This window comes from Anomaloglossus baeobatrachus, chromosome 2 (assembly GCF_048569485.1).
Source record: "Anomaloglossus baeobatrachus isolate aAnoBae1 chromosome 2, aAnoBae1.hap1, whole genome shotgun sequence".
NCBI classification, from domain to species: Eukaryota; Metazoa; Chordata; class Amphibia; order Anura; family Aromobatidae; genus Anomaloglossus; species Anomaloglossus baeobatrachus.
The window spans coordinates 533,388,560-533,402,616 of NC_134354.1; the positions used below are offsets into that span (position 1 = coordinate 533,388,560).

Below are 14,057 nucleotides of genomic sequence, written 5' to 3' on the forward strand. Positions count from 1 at the left end.
AACTGAACACAATATGCGCTATTCCATCAGCCAGTTACTTTTTCCCCCCTTGTCCTGATATATTTATGGCCATCACACATGGAAAAACTACATCACAAAACAACGTTGCCCAATAGACACTGCACAGCCTTGATCCAGGCAAAGTGCATGCATACAATGCAGTGTTTGAGGGCAATCAGATAAACACATAGAGAGCAAAACATATAGAGGTGAAAAATACACCCAGGGGAAGGAATTTAATATTGATTACTTCCTTTCAAATGGTTGCTCTGCATCGCCTCGATGCGTTTCCCCTTTCCAGGATACAAGGATCATTGTCATTATTGGAGTAAAAATGGTTCTGCTGGTGATTCCCTTATATTTTATCCAGTTTTTAATTCGCAGTTTGTTTTTTGGCATTATGGTTTTTTTTTTTTTTTTATTCTGACATTTTCGCCTAATCTTTTACCTCTTTTCAAAATGTCATAATTTCTGAGCAGTTCTATTCCATTACACATGTGGAATGCAAAATCTGTACTTTTATGTTTGGGTGGATGAAGACTAATGTGCAATATTTTAAAGGTTATTGAAAAATCTTGCAACTTTTTATTATAAAAGGCACAAAAGCAAAAAATCTTAAAAATGTAAAAACTTGAAGGGTCAGTGCTGCATACTTGTCAGGTTCCCTATCAGCTTTGTAAAGAAATTTACACCTGGCGTTTAAAAAAAAAAAAAAAAATCTACTCAAGGCTAAAACACAACCTAAAAATACAGAAATCAGCAAATGTCATAGAAGCAATTTAATCTTCCTGTTACTGATACAGCAGAGTTTTTGATTGCTAATCAGAAAATATCTAGCTGCAAATGTTTTTGTTGATTGAAGATGATTGTAGTTGCTTTGCCATACTTTTCAGCAATGAACACACCTGTTTTTCTGTAACCCCACTGTTCTGCATCTAAATGAAATATTTCCTCGTCTCAGATTATGGAAACTGTATAAACTATACAGAAAAATACATAAAAGCAACTCACTCTCAAGCAAAAAATGGCACTTTAAGCAATACTCCATACTTTTACAGATGCAGTAAAATTTATCCTGCTGTTACAAAAGAGTTTTATTATCTGCCTATACAATTTCTTAAAAAAAAAAAAAAAAAAGGCAGTATGGTTCCAATGTTATATGATTGTATGCCTACTCCATATACACAAATCTTGGGCATTTCCATTCTACATTTTTGTAAACATGTTTTTTTATCCAGGAACAGGCAATACTAAATCAATGAGACAAAATTTGTAAGTTTCCCTAAAAAGAAATATTGCAGCAGCAAGTGATTGGACATAAAGTCTACTTAATAGGTAGTCAAAGGGGTTCTTCAAGAATTTATCAAAATGACACTGTCATGCAATTCAAATAGCAGCCAATCTATTAATGTGTCAAATGAGGCTGCTGCGTGAAGGAAAAAAAAACACTGCTCCTCCAACATGCGAATCAACTGCCAGATGACCAGCATAGTAGGCACATACACCAAAGATGCAGGAGAAGTGTGTGACCAGAGACTAAATATATATTCTCCTCAGCTGACAAGACTGCCCATGGAAGATTGAACCCAAAAGGAATTTTTCCAGTCTCCGTTAGCCATGGAGATGATTTGTTTCTTTTCTCACACACTTCTCTGGCAGCTCCAGTACATATGCCTATAATGCTGGTCTTCTGACAGTTAAGACACAGATATCAGTAGCTGTGTTTCTTCAGACTGAAGCATTTTCTAACATGTAACTATGACAGGCCATAATTTAACCCCTTAACGACCGCAGGACGTACTGGTATGTCCCTAAGCCATTAAGTTTTAAGCACCTGCGGCTGCTACAAGCAGCCGACTGTGATTTCTGCACATGTCAGCTGATTTGAACAGCTGACACGTGTGCCTCGCAGCACAGGTGGATCCTTGATCCATTGACGCCTGTTAACCACTTAAATTGGACGTCAAAATGCGACAGTGCAATTTAAATCCCCAACGCAGTAAACGTTCACTTACCCCACTCCTTGGCGGCACCGTGATGTGATCACTTTGAGCCAATAGTTGTCAAGTTGTCATGGTAGCACAAGGCCATGTATGACTCCTGTAGCTCACATGACTCCCTTCCTGTTTTAACCAGCTGAGTGCTGCCTGTTACAAGAAATGAGAATTTCTGGAGATCTGGTCAGCTGTGTAGCTGTGATCAACAGAAATGAATGAACAATCAGACTGCTGATCCTTATAGTTCCTTAGGGGGATTAGTAAGATACAAAAAAAAAAAGTAAAAAAAAAAAAAGTTTACCATATAATGAACACAGTGAATAAAATATCCCAAAAGCAATCATGCAATTACATTTTTTTTGCAATTTTTCTGCACTTGGAATTTCTTTCCAGTTTTCCAATTCACTATATGGTGAAACGTATGTTTTCATTTAAAAGTACAACTTGTCCCTCAAAAATCAAGTTCTCATGTGGCAGGATTGACCGAAAAAAAAAAAGTTACGGCTCTTGGAAAAAGGGAAGCAAAATAAAACTGAAATCGGAAAATTGGCCAGGGGTGAAGGGGGTTAATTACGTGATAAGGGATATTTTATTACATTTTTGTAGAACTCTTAACCTATGATAGATGTTTAGAAACTATTATATCAGATTTTGGGACCACTGGTGCATCATTCCAACCTTAGGTGCCTGAAAGATTCACCTGTTGCCTATGATAAGAGATTTGTAGGACTGGAGTAAAGCGGGCTTTACACGCTGTGATCTCGCTAGCAAGATCGCAAGCGATTGTACCCGCCCCAGTCGGTTGTGCGACATGGGCATATCGCTGCCCGTGTCGCACAACCTCGCTTACCCCTGTCACACGCACTTACCTGCCCTGCGACGTAGCTCTGGCCGGCGACCCGCCTCCTTCCTAAGGGGGTGGGTCATGCGGCATCACAGCGATGTCACATGGCAGGTGGCCAATAGAAGCGGAGCGGCGGAGATGAGCGGGACATAAGCATCCCGCCCACCTCCTTCCTTCCGCATAGCCGGTGGAGGCAGGTAAGGAGATGTTCGTCGCTCCTGCGGTGTTACACACAGCGATGTGTGCTGCCGCAGGAACGAGGAACAACATCGCTAACATCCTGAAAACGATTTTTTGTTTCAGGACGACCTCTCCATGGCAAACTATTTTGCCCTCTTTTGCAATTGTTTAAGATCGCTCTTAAGTGTTACACGATGCAATCTCGTTAATGACGCCGGATGTGCATCACAAACGACGTGACCCAGACGATAATTCATTAACGATATCGTAGCATGTAAAGCCCGCTTAATACTAGACAGCTACTCTATGAAAAGTAACAGAATCGCAATTGCAAATGGTCTTTAAACTTGTCTTTTTTGTACGTGAAAAACAATTTTAAATATATTATATGACAGCCATCTTGGTTCTTCCATCAATTCATATTCAATTAGTATTTTTTTTTGTTCATTAAAGTGTGTAGAACCTATTGCCTAGTGTTAGACTGAATCGAGACAAAGCAAAAAAATTACTCATTAGCTTACCAACAATTTCACTGGGTTCCTTATTGTAAAGTTTTTTGTTCCAATACAAGATTCTTAGAAATGGGAAAGATACAAGAAGAACCAGACCAATGCCTATGGACATATGACCTGTGAATCCAGCAAAGTCCAATCCCTAGGCAAAAACAACCAATCATCAAAAATGGTGAGTAAATGAGGTATGACAATGTAACAACAAAATTAAATACATAAATAAAATTTAATGCCCAAAGATTGTATTCATACTTGACATTTTTAACTGCAATTCATAATTTGTAACTATAGCCTGAGCCCTTAAAGGGTTATTTCGGTCTCAATAACTTGTCACCTATTGTTGGGTTTGGTGATAACTTCTAGATCAATTATAAGTTGTCTTCTGAGACCCCACTAGTCACCAGAATATGGCACTTTTGACATGTTTGGATGGAGAGGCAGCGCACATGAGTGACTATAGCTTCATTTGGTCTTTTTGGGACTTTTTAAGAAACCTAAGACAACGCTCTGCCTTCTCCATAGAGAATGAATAGAGAAGTTGAGCATGTGCACTGCCTTTCCCATCAGACTGTAGAGAAAAAGGTCTTATTATTATGATCAGTGTGAGTATCATCAAGCATACCCAGACCGAGCTAGAATTTTGCCTTTCATATAGAAAGCTAACAACTTCATGTAGCTGAAATAACCCTTTAATGCATGAATACATATTTTTTTTACGGTAGAATACACACACACAGTAACCGTATAATAAAAAGATCTACACAGCTTCAAAGTGCAAGTGTGAGCATGGCCCAAGTGTTTTATGATTCTCCATAAAGTAGGGATGTTTAACCATCTAAATTCCAATTATAACAAAATATATTGAACATTTATTTCAAAAAGTTGATAGCAAACATGCATTACACAAAATAATGGTAAACCTTTAGACAGGTTAATGTTAAAACAACATTTTTTAGACTGGCCTATCACATTCCCTAATTGAAGTCCTTTCATATATGGCTTATTCACTTTTTGGCCATGTGCACACGTTGCGTTTTTTCATGCGTTTACGCAGCGTTTTCAACTGCAGCGTTTTAATGCAAAATTGAATGCGTTTTGATTTCCAGGCAAAGTCTATGGGAAATGGGGCTTTTTTGTGCGCACGATGCTTATAAAAATGCAGCGTTTTGATTCCTTAAAATTTGTCAAAATCTCTGTTTGAAGAAGCAACATGTCAATTGTTTTTGCTTTTTTGGCAGCATTTTGCTAACATTAGAATCAATTCTAATCATCAAAACGCATCCTAAAATCAAAAATCTAGCGTTTTACATGCCTTTTGATGCAAAATGCATGCTTTTTTGACAAAATCAAAGCATGCGTTTTTGACATTATAGTGAGGTCATGATGTCGTCTTTTTCACACACATCTAGCCCGATTATAAAAAAAAAAGATTAAAAACAATTTAACATTATTTTAAACATAAATATTAGATCAAAATAATCTTATTAAAATTTGCTATTTTGTGTATGATTTAAAGCATGATATTTAGCATATTTTTTTTTATAGTGTTTGAATGTTTAAACTTTAATTAGTAGTATATTTGTATTGAAAATGCATCTGTCTTTAAGCACAGAAAATGCATGTAAAACGCGGTAAAAATGCAGAAAACCCACATTTCCAGCGTTTTTTTGGTCAAAACCAAATTTGACATTGACAAACTCTGCCAGAGGATGCGTTCATTTCTGCAAGGTACTGGACGCAACGTGTGCACATGGCCTTTCTCTGAACAAAACTCTCCATCAAATGCCACCACACTCAAGAGAAGTACAAATATTGGCTGGTGCCTGGCTCATGCAGCCTCTATCTATCCTCCATTTCTTGATGGTTGGACCATTATTGTAAACAAGCATCTGTACTTTGTGTCACCCTCCACCTCATTGTAGACTGTAAGCTCTTACGAGCAGGGTCAATATTTTTGCTTTAGTTATTGTATTTTTCATATAAGTATGTTACTTATGACTGTTTGTGTGGCGCCTCTGCGGCTTCAGGCACCACAGGGTACTGCACCCCCATTAAGGTGTAGTACTCATCCTGGGCCTGAGGAAGGTCCAGGACAGTTTACACATACACAAACATACAGTCCATGGGTTGCCCTCCCCAGTGGGGCCATGGTTGGGTCACAATAGGGTATCACTACAGTGGTGGGTTTACAGGATGCCACTGCACCAGGGGCTCCCCAGATCCACTGGACTGGGGACTCAGGGTCAGGGAGAAGCAACCACCAGGGGGAATTCGGAACATACAATGGAAGAGCAGGTTGACTTAGTGAGAGTAGTGAACCAGCCGGTGGCAGCGGCTGGGGGCAACAGCTCAGAACACACAACACCACTACAACAGAGAGTTCAGCTTCAGACACAGAGCAGAGTAGAGGTGCCGCGAGCAGCTCTGGGGGCAAAGGCAGTCAACACAGTCGCTGGGCAGAAGCAGGGCAGCTGCTTCCAGAGGACTGGTGCTGTCAGGATACAGAATCCTAGGGTAGGCATACTTCATGTTGTCTACAAACTCTGGAAGGGTCGTGGGGAACGGCTGTGAAAAGTCACTGGACCCGTTCCACAAGTCTACAACAAATAGCATATAGGATCCGGAGTTGAGGACTGGCCCCATAACTGAACCGCGCTATCAGCATACGGAACGGGACACACTTTTCTGACACCGGGACCCTCAAATGCGTCATGCCACAGGGGTCAGATACTTAAGAGCATCAAAGGAGGAAAGGGCTCACAGGCTGACACACACACCAGACTTGACCTTTCATGGATCCGGGATAATATTGCATCATATAGCACTTAAAGGGAATCTGTCACCGGAAGTTTATAATACTTACCTAATGGTCAGTGCGGAGCTGTCTAGTCAGATGGGCGTCTCTGTTCTCCAGGTCCCACGCCTCCTCTTTCGATCATCTTTGTCCTCCTTCTGAAGCTAGTGTGGATGACTCATTCTACTTCATCTTCACTAGCCGACCTTGAGGTCCTGCGCAGGTGCACATTGATCTGCCCTTTGTATGTGTACCACAATATCTTTCAGTATTTAGTGGCTGTGGTAGATTTACCTCTTACTGATATATGATGTACTGGATACAACATGGCTTGAAGTGCCTTAATAGCACATAACATACATCATGGTGATTGCCGGGGTTAAGGCTTATAGCTGAAACCCAGTTCTCGCTGCCAGGAGTGGTGCACGCACCTCTCCCGGCAGTTTAACCCCCTAAATGCTGCAATCAATCATGATCGCAGCATTCAGGTGGCAGGGAGAGAATGGCACTACTCTCCCAAGCTATTGAAGTCCTGTAATGCGATCAAAGGAACCAGATCACTGCCATGGCAACCCTGGGTTATCACCCTGACAACCCTGAGTCACCGTGCTATGGAGAGCCTCACACCTCTTTCCAGGTGCATTGCATTGTGTGTGAGTTTAAGTGTCAGTGCTTCGAGTGTAGCACTGACATATAATCCACTGCAATGATAGATTATTCCAATAAATAAGTACATTTATTAAATTATAAAAGAAGTGCGGGCCTAGGGTTGTGAAACATCTGTTTTAAAGGGGAACGGTACATCAAACATGAGTGGTAGATCAGGAGGTCATGGCGGAAGGGGGAATAGGCGGGGTGGTCGAGGTGTACATGGGGGATGTTCTAATGTTAGTGAAAGCTCTACTGAGCAAACACCAGCTTGTAAAATGCCAAGAGAGCTAAGAACAACTTCCATTACTGGACAGCCTACTCCACTACATTTCTTTTGCAGCCACACATCACTTCAACTTGTAAATGAGGGCCAGAAATAGAATGTGCTAGAGCAGATGGCAAGTGCTGCATCAATGTGCCCCTCCTCCTCCTTGCACCTCTACATCCCACACAGTCCATTCCTCAGGGGTGCCACCGCAACTACACTTGTTTCCCCCTGCGTCTTCTCTCTCCAACTGGCAAACTGACTGTGGGGAACCACACATTGGCAAGTCTGCAGAATTATTCACACATTCCATCACATGGGCATCAGAGGTCTACTCCAAAGATTCACAGACTGAAGAGGAGGAAAGCATCTGCAACGATGTCTAAAACCTTTTGTCAGTTAGACCAGGCCCATATGAAGTCGGTCCGAGCAGGATCCAGATCCTTGTCAACAGGTGTTAACTCCCAGAGGTGGAGGTGATGATGATAATAAGATTCAGATACCTAAAGCATATGACTCCTGTACTGTGATGTCAGGTCAGAAAAAAGAAAAGGATGACTGTCAGAGTGAGGATTGGGACAACAGAGAGGATGACAATGAAGTTATAGATCCCATTTGGTGTGAACCAGAAGTACACAACTGAGTAGTTCAGCAGAGGAGGGGGAGGAGGAGGAAGATGAAGTGCCTCTCACACAGATACAGAGTGATGCAACCAGGACAAATCGCTGCATCCTCAGTCACAACTCTAGCGGTGTCCAACAGCGGTGGTGGCAGGTCTAAATTTAACATGGGCGGCAAGGTTTTCCCTAGCTTGGGCATTTTTTGTAACCAGAATGATGACTCAACTCACATTCTCTGCAAACTTTGTAAAAAAAGGACTTAGTAGAGGCATAAATACAAATACATTTGTCTACTATATGCATGAATTGTATATGATCAACCAACATGTGTTAGTCTGGGAAACTTACTGTGTTAAAATGTGGCCTAGCAAGCATATCCAACCACCCAATGCCCCATCAAATGTTTCTCATTCCCATACTTCCTACTCTGTCACCCTCCGGTCGTTACAGATGTGCACATGCCTGTGGATTTTGACTAATTTCACAGATTGAGCACACCACATGTTTCACAATCCACCATAACATCTCTGGCTGCACCTGCCTCGCAGTCCACTAGTTTGTCCTGTACACCAGAGGTTCCCAACTCCAGTCCTCAAGGCACACCAACAGTGCATGTTTTCAGGATTTCCTTAGTATTGCACAGGTGATAATTTAATCACCTGCAAAGGTGCTGAATCCAACACCCATGCAATGCTAAAGAATGCTAAAAACATGCACTGTTGGTGTGCCTTGAGGACTGGAGTTGGGAACCTCTGCTGTACACCACCCTCTGACTTCTCAGCACATCTGCCAGCCCTCAGTCCCACAGTACTGATCACAGAAAAAGATTATTTCCTCCTACACGTGCCAAAGCTAAGAGGCTGAATTTCACCATATGCAATCTGTTGGCCACAGACATGCTGCCTTTCCGCCTGGTGGATACAGAGGGTTTCCAAAAGCTGATGGCAATTGCAGTCCCTCAGTATTAGTTGCCCAGTCTCTAATAAAACTGTGCCTGCACTACATCATCATGTCACAGACAGCATTACCTTTTCTTTGAAAAATTCTTTCTCCCAGGATGCATTTCATCACTGAAACCTGGACGAGCAAGCATGGCCAGGGGCATTACATCTCACTGATTACATTACATTAAAGTGTTCAAAAACATTTCTGACTTTGTTAAAAAAATTATAAAACTATTAGTTACAAATACATCTACCCTTCTATTCAATAAAAGTCCATGGAGTGTCAGTTTCTCAATCTGTTGAAGAGCAACTTTTTGGTCAGGTACCTTTTTTGTCATTCTTTCATATTTTACGTCTTTTCTAGTTAGCCAAGCAGTTGAGTACATTGATGCATGCGATGGAGCGGTGTCATACATAAAATCATGGTTTTCTTGAAAGATGCAGACTTTTTCCCACACCACTGCTGGAACTAAAGTGTCTTCTAAAACCAAGCATTTGCTTTGGGATTTGATTTGGAGTCCATCTTCAAACATAAAGAGGTCCAACTAGCTCATCCTAAATACCCATAGCAGTACCCCACCCCTCTGCATTTTACTGATGTGTTAGTCAAAGTGGTCAGTTACTGACCAAGCCACAGGCACATTCATCCGATCCTTTGGTAATTACTCTTCTCTTATCAGTCCATAAAACCTTTGAAAAATCAGTCATCAGATATTTCTTGGCCCAGTCTTGACATTTCAACTTTTGTTCTGCTCTGCCTTCCTCACTTTGGCCATGTCTCTGAGCACTGAACACCTTGTTCTTTTGTTCACTTCAGGAATGTTACAGTTTTGGATTATGAGAGCACTGTATGGATTGTGAGTTCCTGATTACTTCAAGATTGCTTTTCTCAGATCTTTAGTAGAGATGAGCCACCACCCTAGTGTTCGAGTTCGGTTTGTCGAACGGCGGGTGTGTTCGTCGAACGTTCGTCTAACACCATTAAAAACAATGGCAGGCAAACACAAACACATACAAACATGCACAGACACGAACGCGCACACACATATGCTCACCTTACCTTCTATTCCATCGCCGGCCTCCTGGGACTTGCAGTTCGCTGGTACAAGATGTGTATCAGGTAAACATCGTGACCAATGCCAGAACTTCCGCTGACAGAGTGCTGACGTCAAAGGCAGGTGCCGCTTGCCTCTGATTGGCCAGCGCGCTGCCTTTGAGTAGTGTCTGACAGTGGAAGTTCCTCCCCCGTCGCAATGGTTACCCGATACACGTAGTTAGCTGCTACAGGATGTGTATCGGGTAACCATAGCGACCGATGCTGGAACTTCCTCCCTCTGTCAGACGCTACTCAAAGGCAGCGCGCTAGCCAACCAGAGGCAAGCTGCTCCTCTCTTTGAAATAAGCGCTCTGGCAGCAGAAGTTCCGGCATTGGTCGCTATGGTTACCCAATACACATCTTGTACCGGTGAACTGCAAGTCCCAGGAGGCCAGTGATGGAACGGAAGGTAAGGTGAGCATAATGTGTGTGTGCGTGTATGTTTGTGTGTGCGCGTGAGTGTGTGTGCATGTGTGTGTGTGCGTTAACAAGTAACTTGGTTAATGAGCACACTCCCAGAATGGATTGTTCTCATTAACCAAGGTTCCACTGTATTAACATTGAATAACCGTATTACTGTGAAAAGCCAGTTACGCTTTTGGTGATCAAAGCGTTATCGAACATAACCTCGAACTGTTGAACTTGAAGTTAAGTGTCCGCGTTCGTCTAATGACTCGAACATCGCCTAAAGCAGGTCGAACATGAGATTGGCGAACAGTTCAATTCAAACACCGCTAATCTCTAATCTTTAGTCAGTTAAAAGGTGTTCTCCACAATAAAGCCACAAGTCTGCCATCACTATGTTACTGCACACATGTGAATCCTCACATCGTATGCACCGTGAGGATTCTCCAGTGTGAGAGCAGGGAACGGCATACATTTGTATTGAGCTAAGCTGCACCCCTCTAGTCAAAATGTGGCCTGGACCACGTGTGGCGCCCTGGACAAGCCAGGACGTCACAGGTACTGCAACAACACACCCCACACCCTGGTTAGGCACATAAGTCACACATACAAATCTTTGTTGCCTCCCTCCAGGGGCTGATGTCCACACCAGGTGGGGTGGAGCCAGGCGGTTGGCCCTACCCGCCGAGGAGTTCACAGTCCTGGAGGCGGGGAAAGAAGAGAGAACAGTTAGAGAGTTGAGGGACGTGGTAGTGGAGCAGACTGACCATGTCCGGTAGAGTTGAGCGCGGTTCGCGGTTCGAGGTTCTCCAGTTCTAGGCTCGAGTGATTTTGGGGCCTGTTCTAGATCGAACTAGAACTCGAGCTTTTTGCAAAAGCTCGATAGTTCTAGAAACGTTCGAGAATGGTTCTAGCAGCAAAAAAACAGCTAATTCCTAGCTGGCTTTCCGCTGTAATAGTGTAAGTCACTCTGTGACTCACACTATTATGACATTTCAGTGTATAGTGTGCGGGAACAGCGCCTTCAGATCACTGCTGTTTGTATAATGGCGATCGCCATTTTTTTTTTTTTTTCCTTGTCTTCCTTCCCTAAGCGCGCGCGTCTTGTGGGGCGGGCCAGCATGTCAGCCAATCCCAGACACACACACAGCTAAGTGGACTTTTAGCCAGAGAAGCAACGGCATGTGTGATAGGATGTCCATGTCACATATCCCTGCATTATAAAAACGAGTATCTGCCCGTCCGGACGCCATTATCTCTTCTGCGTCCTTGGTGTCAGACATCACTGTCGCAGCTCCGTCCTTTGTCCTATCGCCGATACAGCTGTATGCGTTCCATACACAGTGCTAGACAGCTTAGGGAGAGCACTTTCTATCAGTCCTTTTAAGGGCTCAAACCGGCAGGGTCAGAGCCATAGGTGACAGGTCCTGAAAACAGAGACAGCGTCTGTGTAGCCAAGGTCAGGGATTTCGTCGCTGCATTTCCCCATTAGGAGGGAATAGAAAGGCAGGCTTCCATTCCTCTACCCAGAGCCCCACAATCCTGGCACTGTACCCTCCTGTCCTCTGCACACTCCAACTCTTTTTAACTAAGCCATTATACTAGCAAACAGTCAGTGTACCTAGTGGCATCCTAAACGTGGCTATTGGACTTTTGTGTAGTCACACTAGTGGAAAGATATTTGCAGCATGTCTGCCTGCATTGCACACTCCAACTCTTTTTAACTAAGCCATTATACTAGCAAACAGTCAGTGTACCTAGTGGCATCCTAAACGTGGCTATTGTACTTTTGTGTAGTCAAACTAGTGGAAAGATATTTGCAGCATGTCTGCCTGCATTGCACACTCCAACTCTATTTAACTAAGCCATTATACTAGCAAACAGTCAGTGTACCTAGTGGCATCCTAAACGTGGCTATTGTACTTTTGTGTAGTCACACTAGTGCAAAGATATTTGTAGCACGTCTGCCTGCATTGCACACTCAAACTCATTGTTACTAAGTCATTATACTAGCAAACAGTCAGTGAACCTAGTGGCATCCTAAACGTGGCTATTGGACTTTTTTCTAGTCACACTAGTGCAAATCTATGTGCAGCACCTGTGCATGACACCCTCCTGCTCTGTTTTTAATAAGCTATAATGATAGCAAAAAATACTGCCATTTAGTGGCATCATAGAACTGGCTGTTGTATTCCATTAGTGCCCCACTGGTGCCAAGCTATTGCTAGCACCTGTGCATGACACCCTCCTGCTCTGTTTTTAATAAGCTATAATGATAGCAAAAAATACTGCCATTTAGTGGCATCATAGAACTGGCTGTTGTATTCCATTAGTGCCCCACTGGTGCCAAGCTATTTCTAGCACCTCTACATGACACCCTCATGCACATTTTGCTACGCTAATGTTATAGCAAACTCAGGGAATTCATTGCTGCATTTGATAATTCGGAGGGATAGAAAGTGAGGCTTCCTTTAGCTTTTCCTTCTGTTCATAGACACCATCTCCAAGTTCACACCCGAAGAGCAATTTCTCCTCCACGTCTAAGTGTGGAGAGGCAGCTAGTGCGCATGCGTGTGCCGATTTACCCCAGCTGCAGCCTAACTACAGTGTTTCGCCTAGTGAGTATGCTCAGCCTGACTGTGCCATTCCTGACGCTAAGTCTTCATTTCGGGATACAGCGCATGCTCCCACACTAAGTGTCAAAAGCCTCTTTGCACAGGTACTTGCATTCCGTGCCAGGTCTAAGTCCTGTTTTGTGCCTAGACACCATGCTAAAGCTGATAGTCTTTTTTCAGAGACTGTATTTCATGCTACTGAGCATGCTCAGGCACTTACTGCATCAGAGACTAGGTCCGGTAATGAACTCTTTGGCCCTGCCCCTGATGTGGGGGTCCCATATAGACCACAGGGCATCAGGTGTCCTCCCAAATGGCTTGCAGAGGCCCACCCCTATGACTTGTCACCGCATTATTGATGGTCAGACGATGACTGGTGAGGTGTTTGGGTCATGGCAGCCATGAGGTCATCAATGAAGTTGCGGTTCCAAATAGGACGCTAGTTATGCCACTCATGACGTGTCACTCTACTTTTGTCTCCAGGAGGTTCATTGTGGTTCACCCTGGTTTGGGGCGGACCCAGGTTATAAAAGGGGCTGGAGCCAACAAGGAGGTGCGCATTCTTCTATTATGCTCCGAAAGAGCACACCTCCATGTGTTGAACCCATTGCGGCTTTAGGCCAGAGGTAGGCAGGGATAGGGTGTCGATGCAGGCCACCACCACAGTTGGTAACGCAGAACGTTTAAGACCAGCTCCTGTCCTACCAGTCCTGCTTGTGCAGCCCAGTGGCATTAACAGGCCTGCTGCTGCTGATGCGCCTGCTGTCCACAGGTGTGGCCCCCTACGCACACGGTCAGCGTACTCAATGGCTCCTGTGTTGTTAACAGGGCTCCCAGTCTCCAGATCCGAATGGCGTCTAACTCGGTTCAGGCTACTATTAGTTTCATAGCCACACAGCTCTGTATCCTCCACCAAACCTTCCAGTTGCCAACCTCTCCTTTTCTAACTGGGAGCACGGTGGACACTGACTGCTGATGGGGATATATACCTTTCTCTTTCTTTTCTTATTAATTTTCGTTATATAGCGGTAACATAGTATATACCACCTTATCCAAATCTGCCAGTCCCACTGTAACAGATGGTGTTTCTTCATCAAATGTTACTCTTGCTTAACCACCAAATCCACGGACCAA

The 14,057-nt window shown here is 43.5% G+C and overlaps 1 protein-coding gene across 1 annotated transcript in view; it reads right to left on the reverse strand.

Moving 5' to 3' along the window:
• OCA2 (OCA2 melanosomal transmembrane protein) overlaps positions 1 to 14,057 on the reverse strand; it is a 700,143-nt gene that overhangs the window by 239,720 nt on the left and 446,366 nt on the right. Inside the window, exon 15 of the mRNA XM_075334313.1 lies at positions 3,543 to 3,675. Coding sequence (XP_075190428.1) covers positions 3,543 to 3,675 — 133 coding nt within the window. The remainder of the gene's footprint in view (positions 1 to 3,542; positions 3,676 to 14,057) is intronic.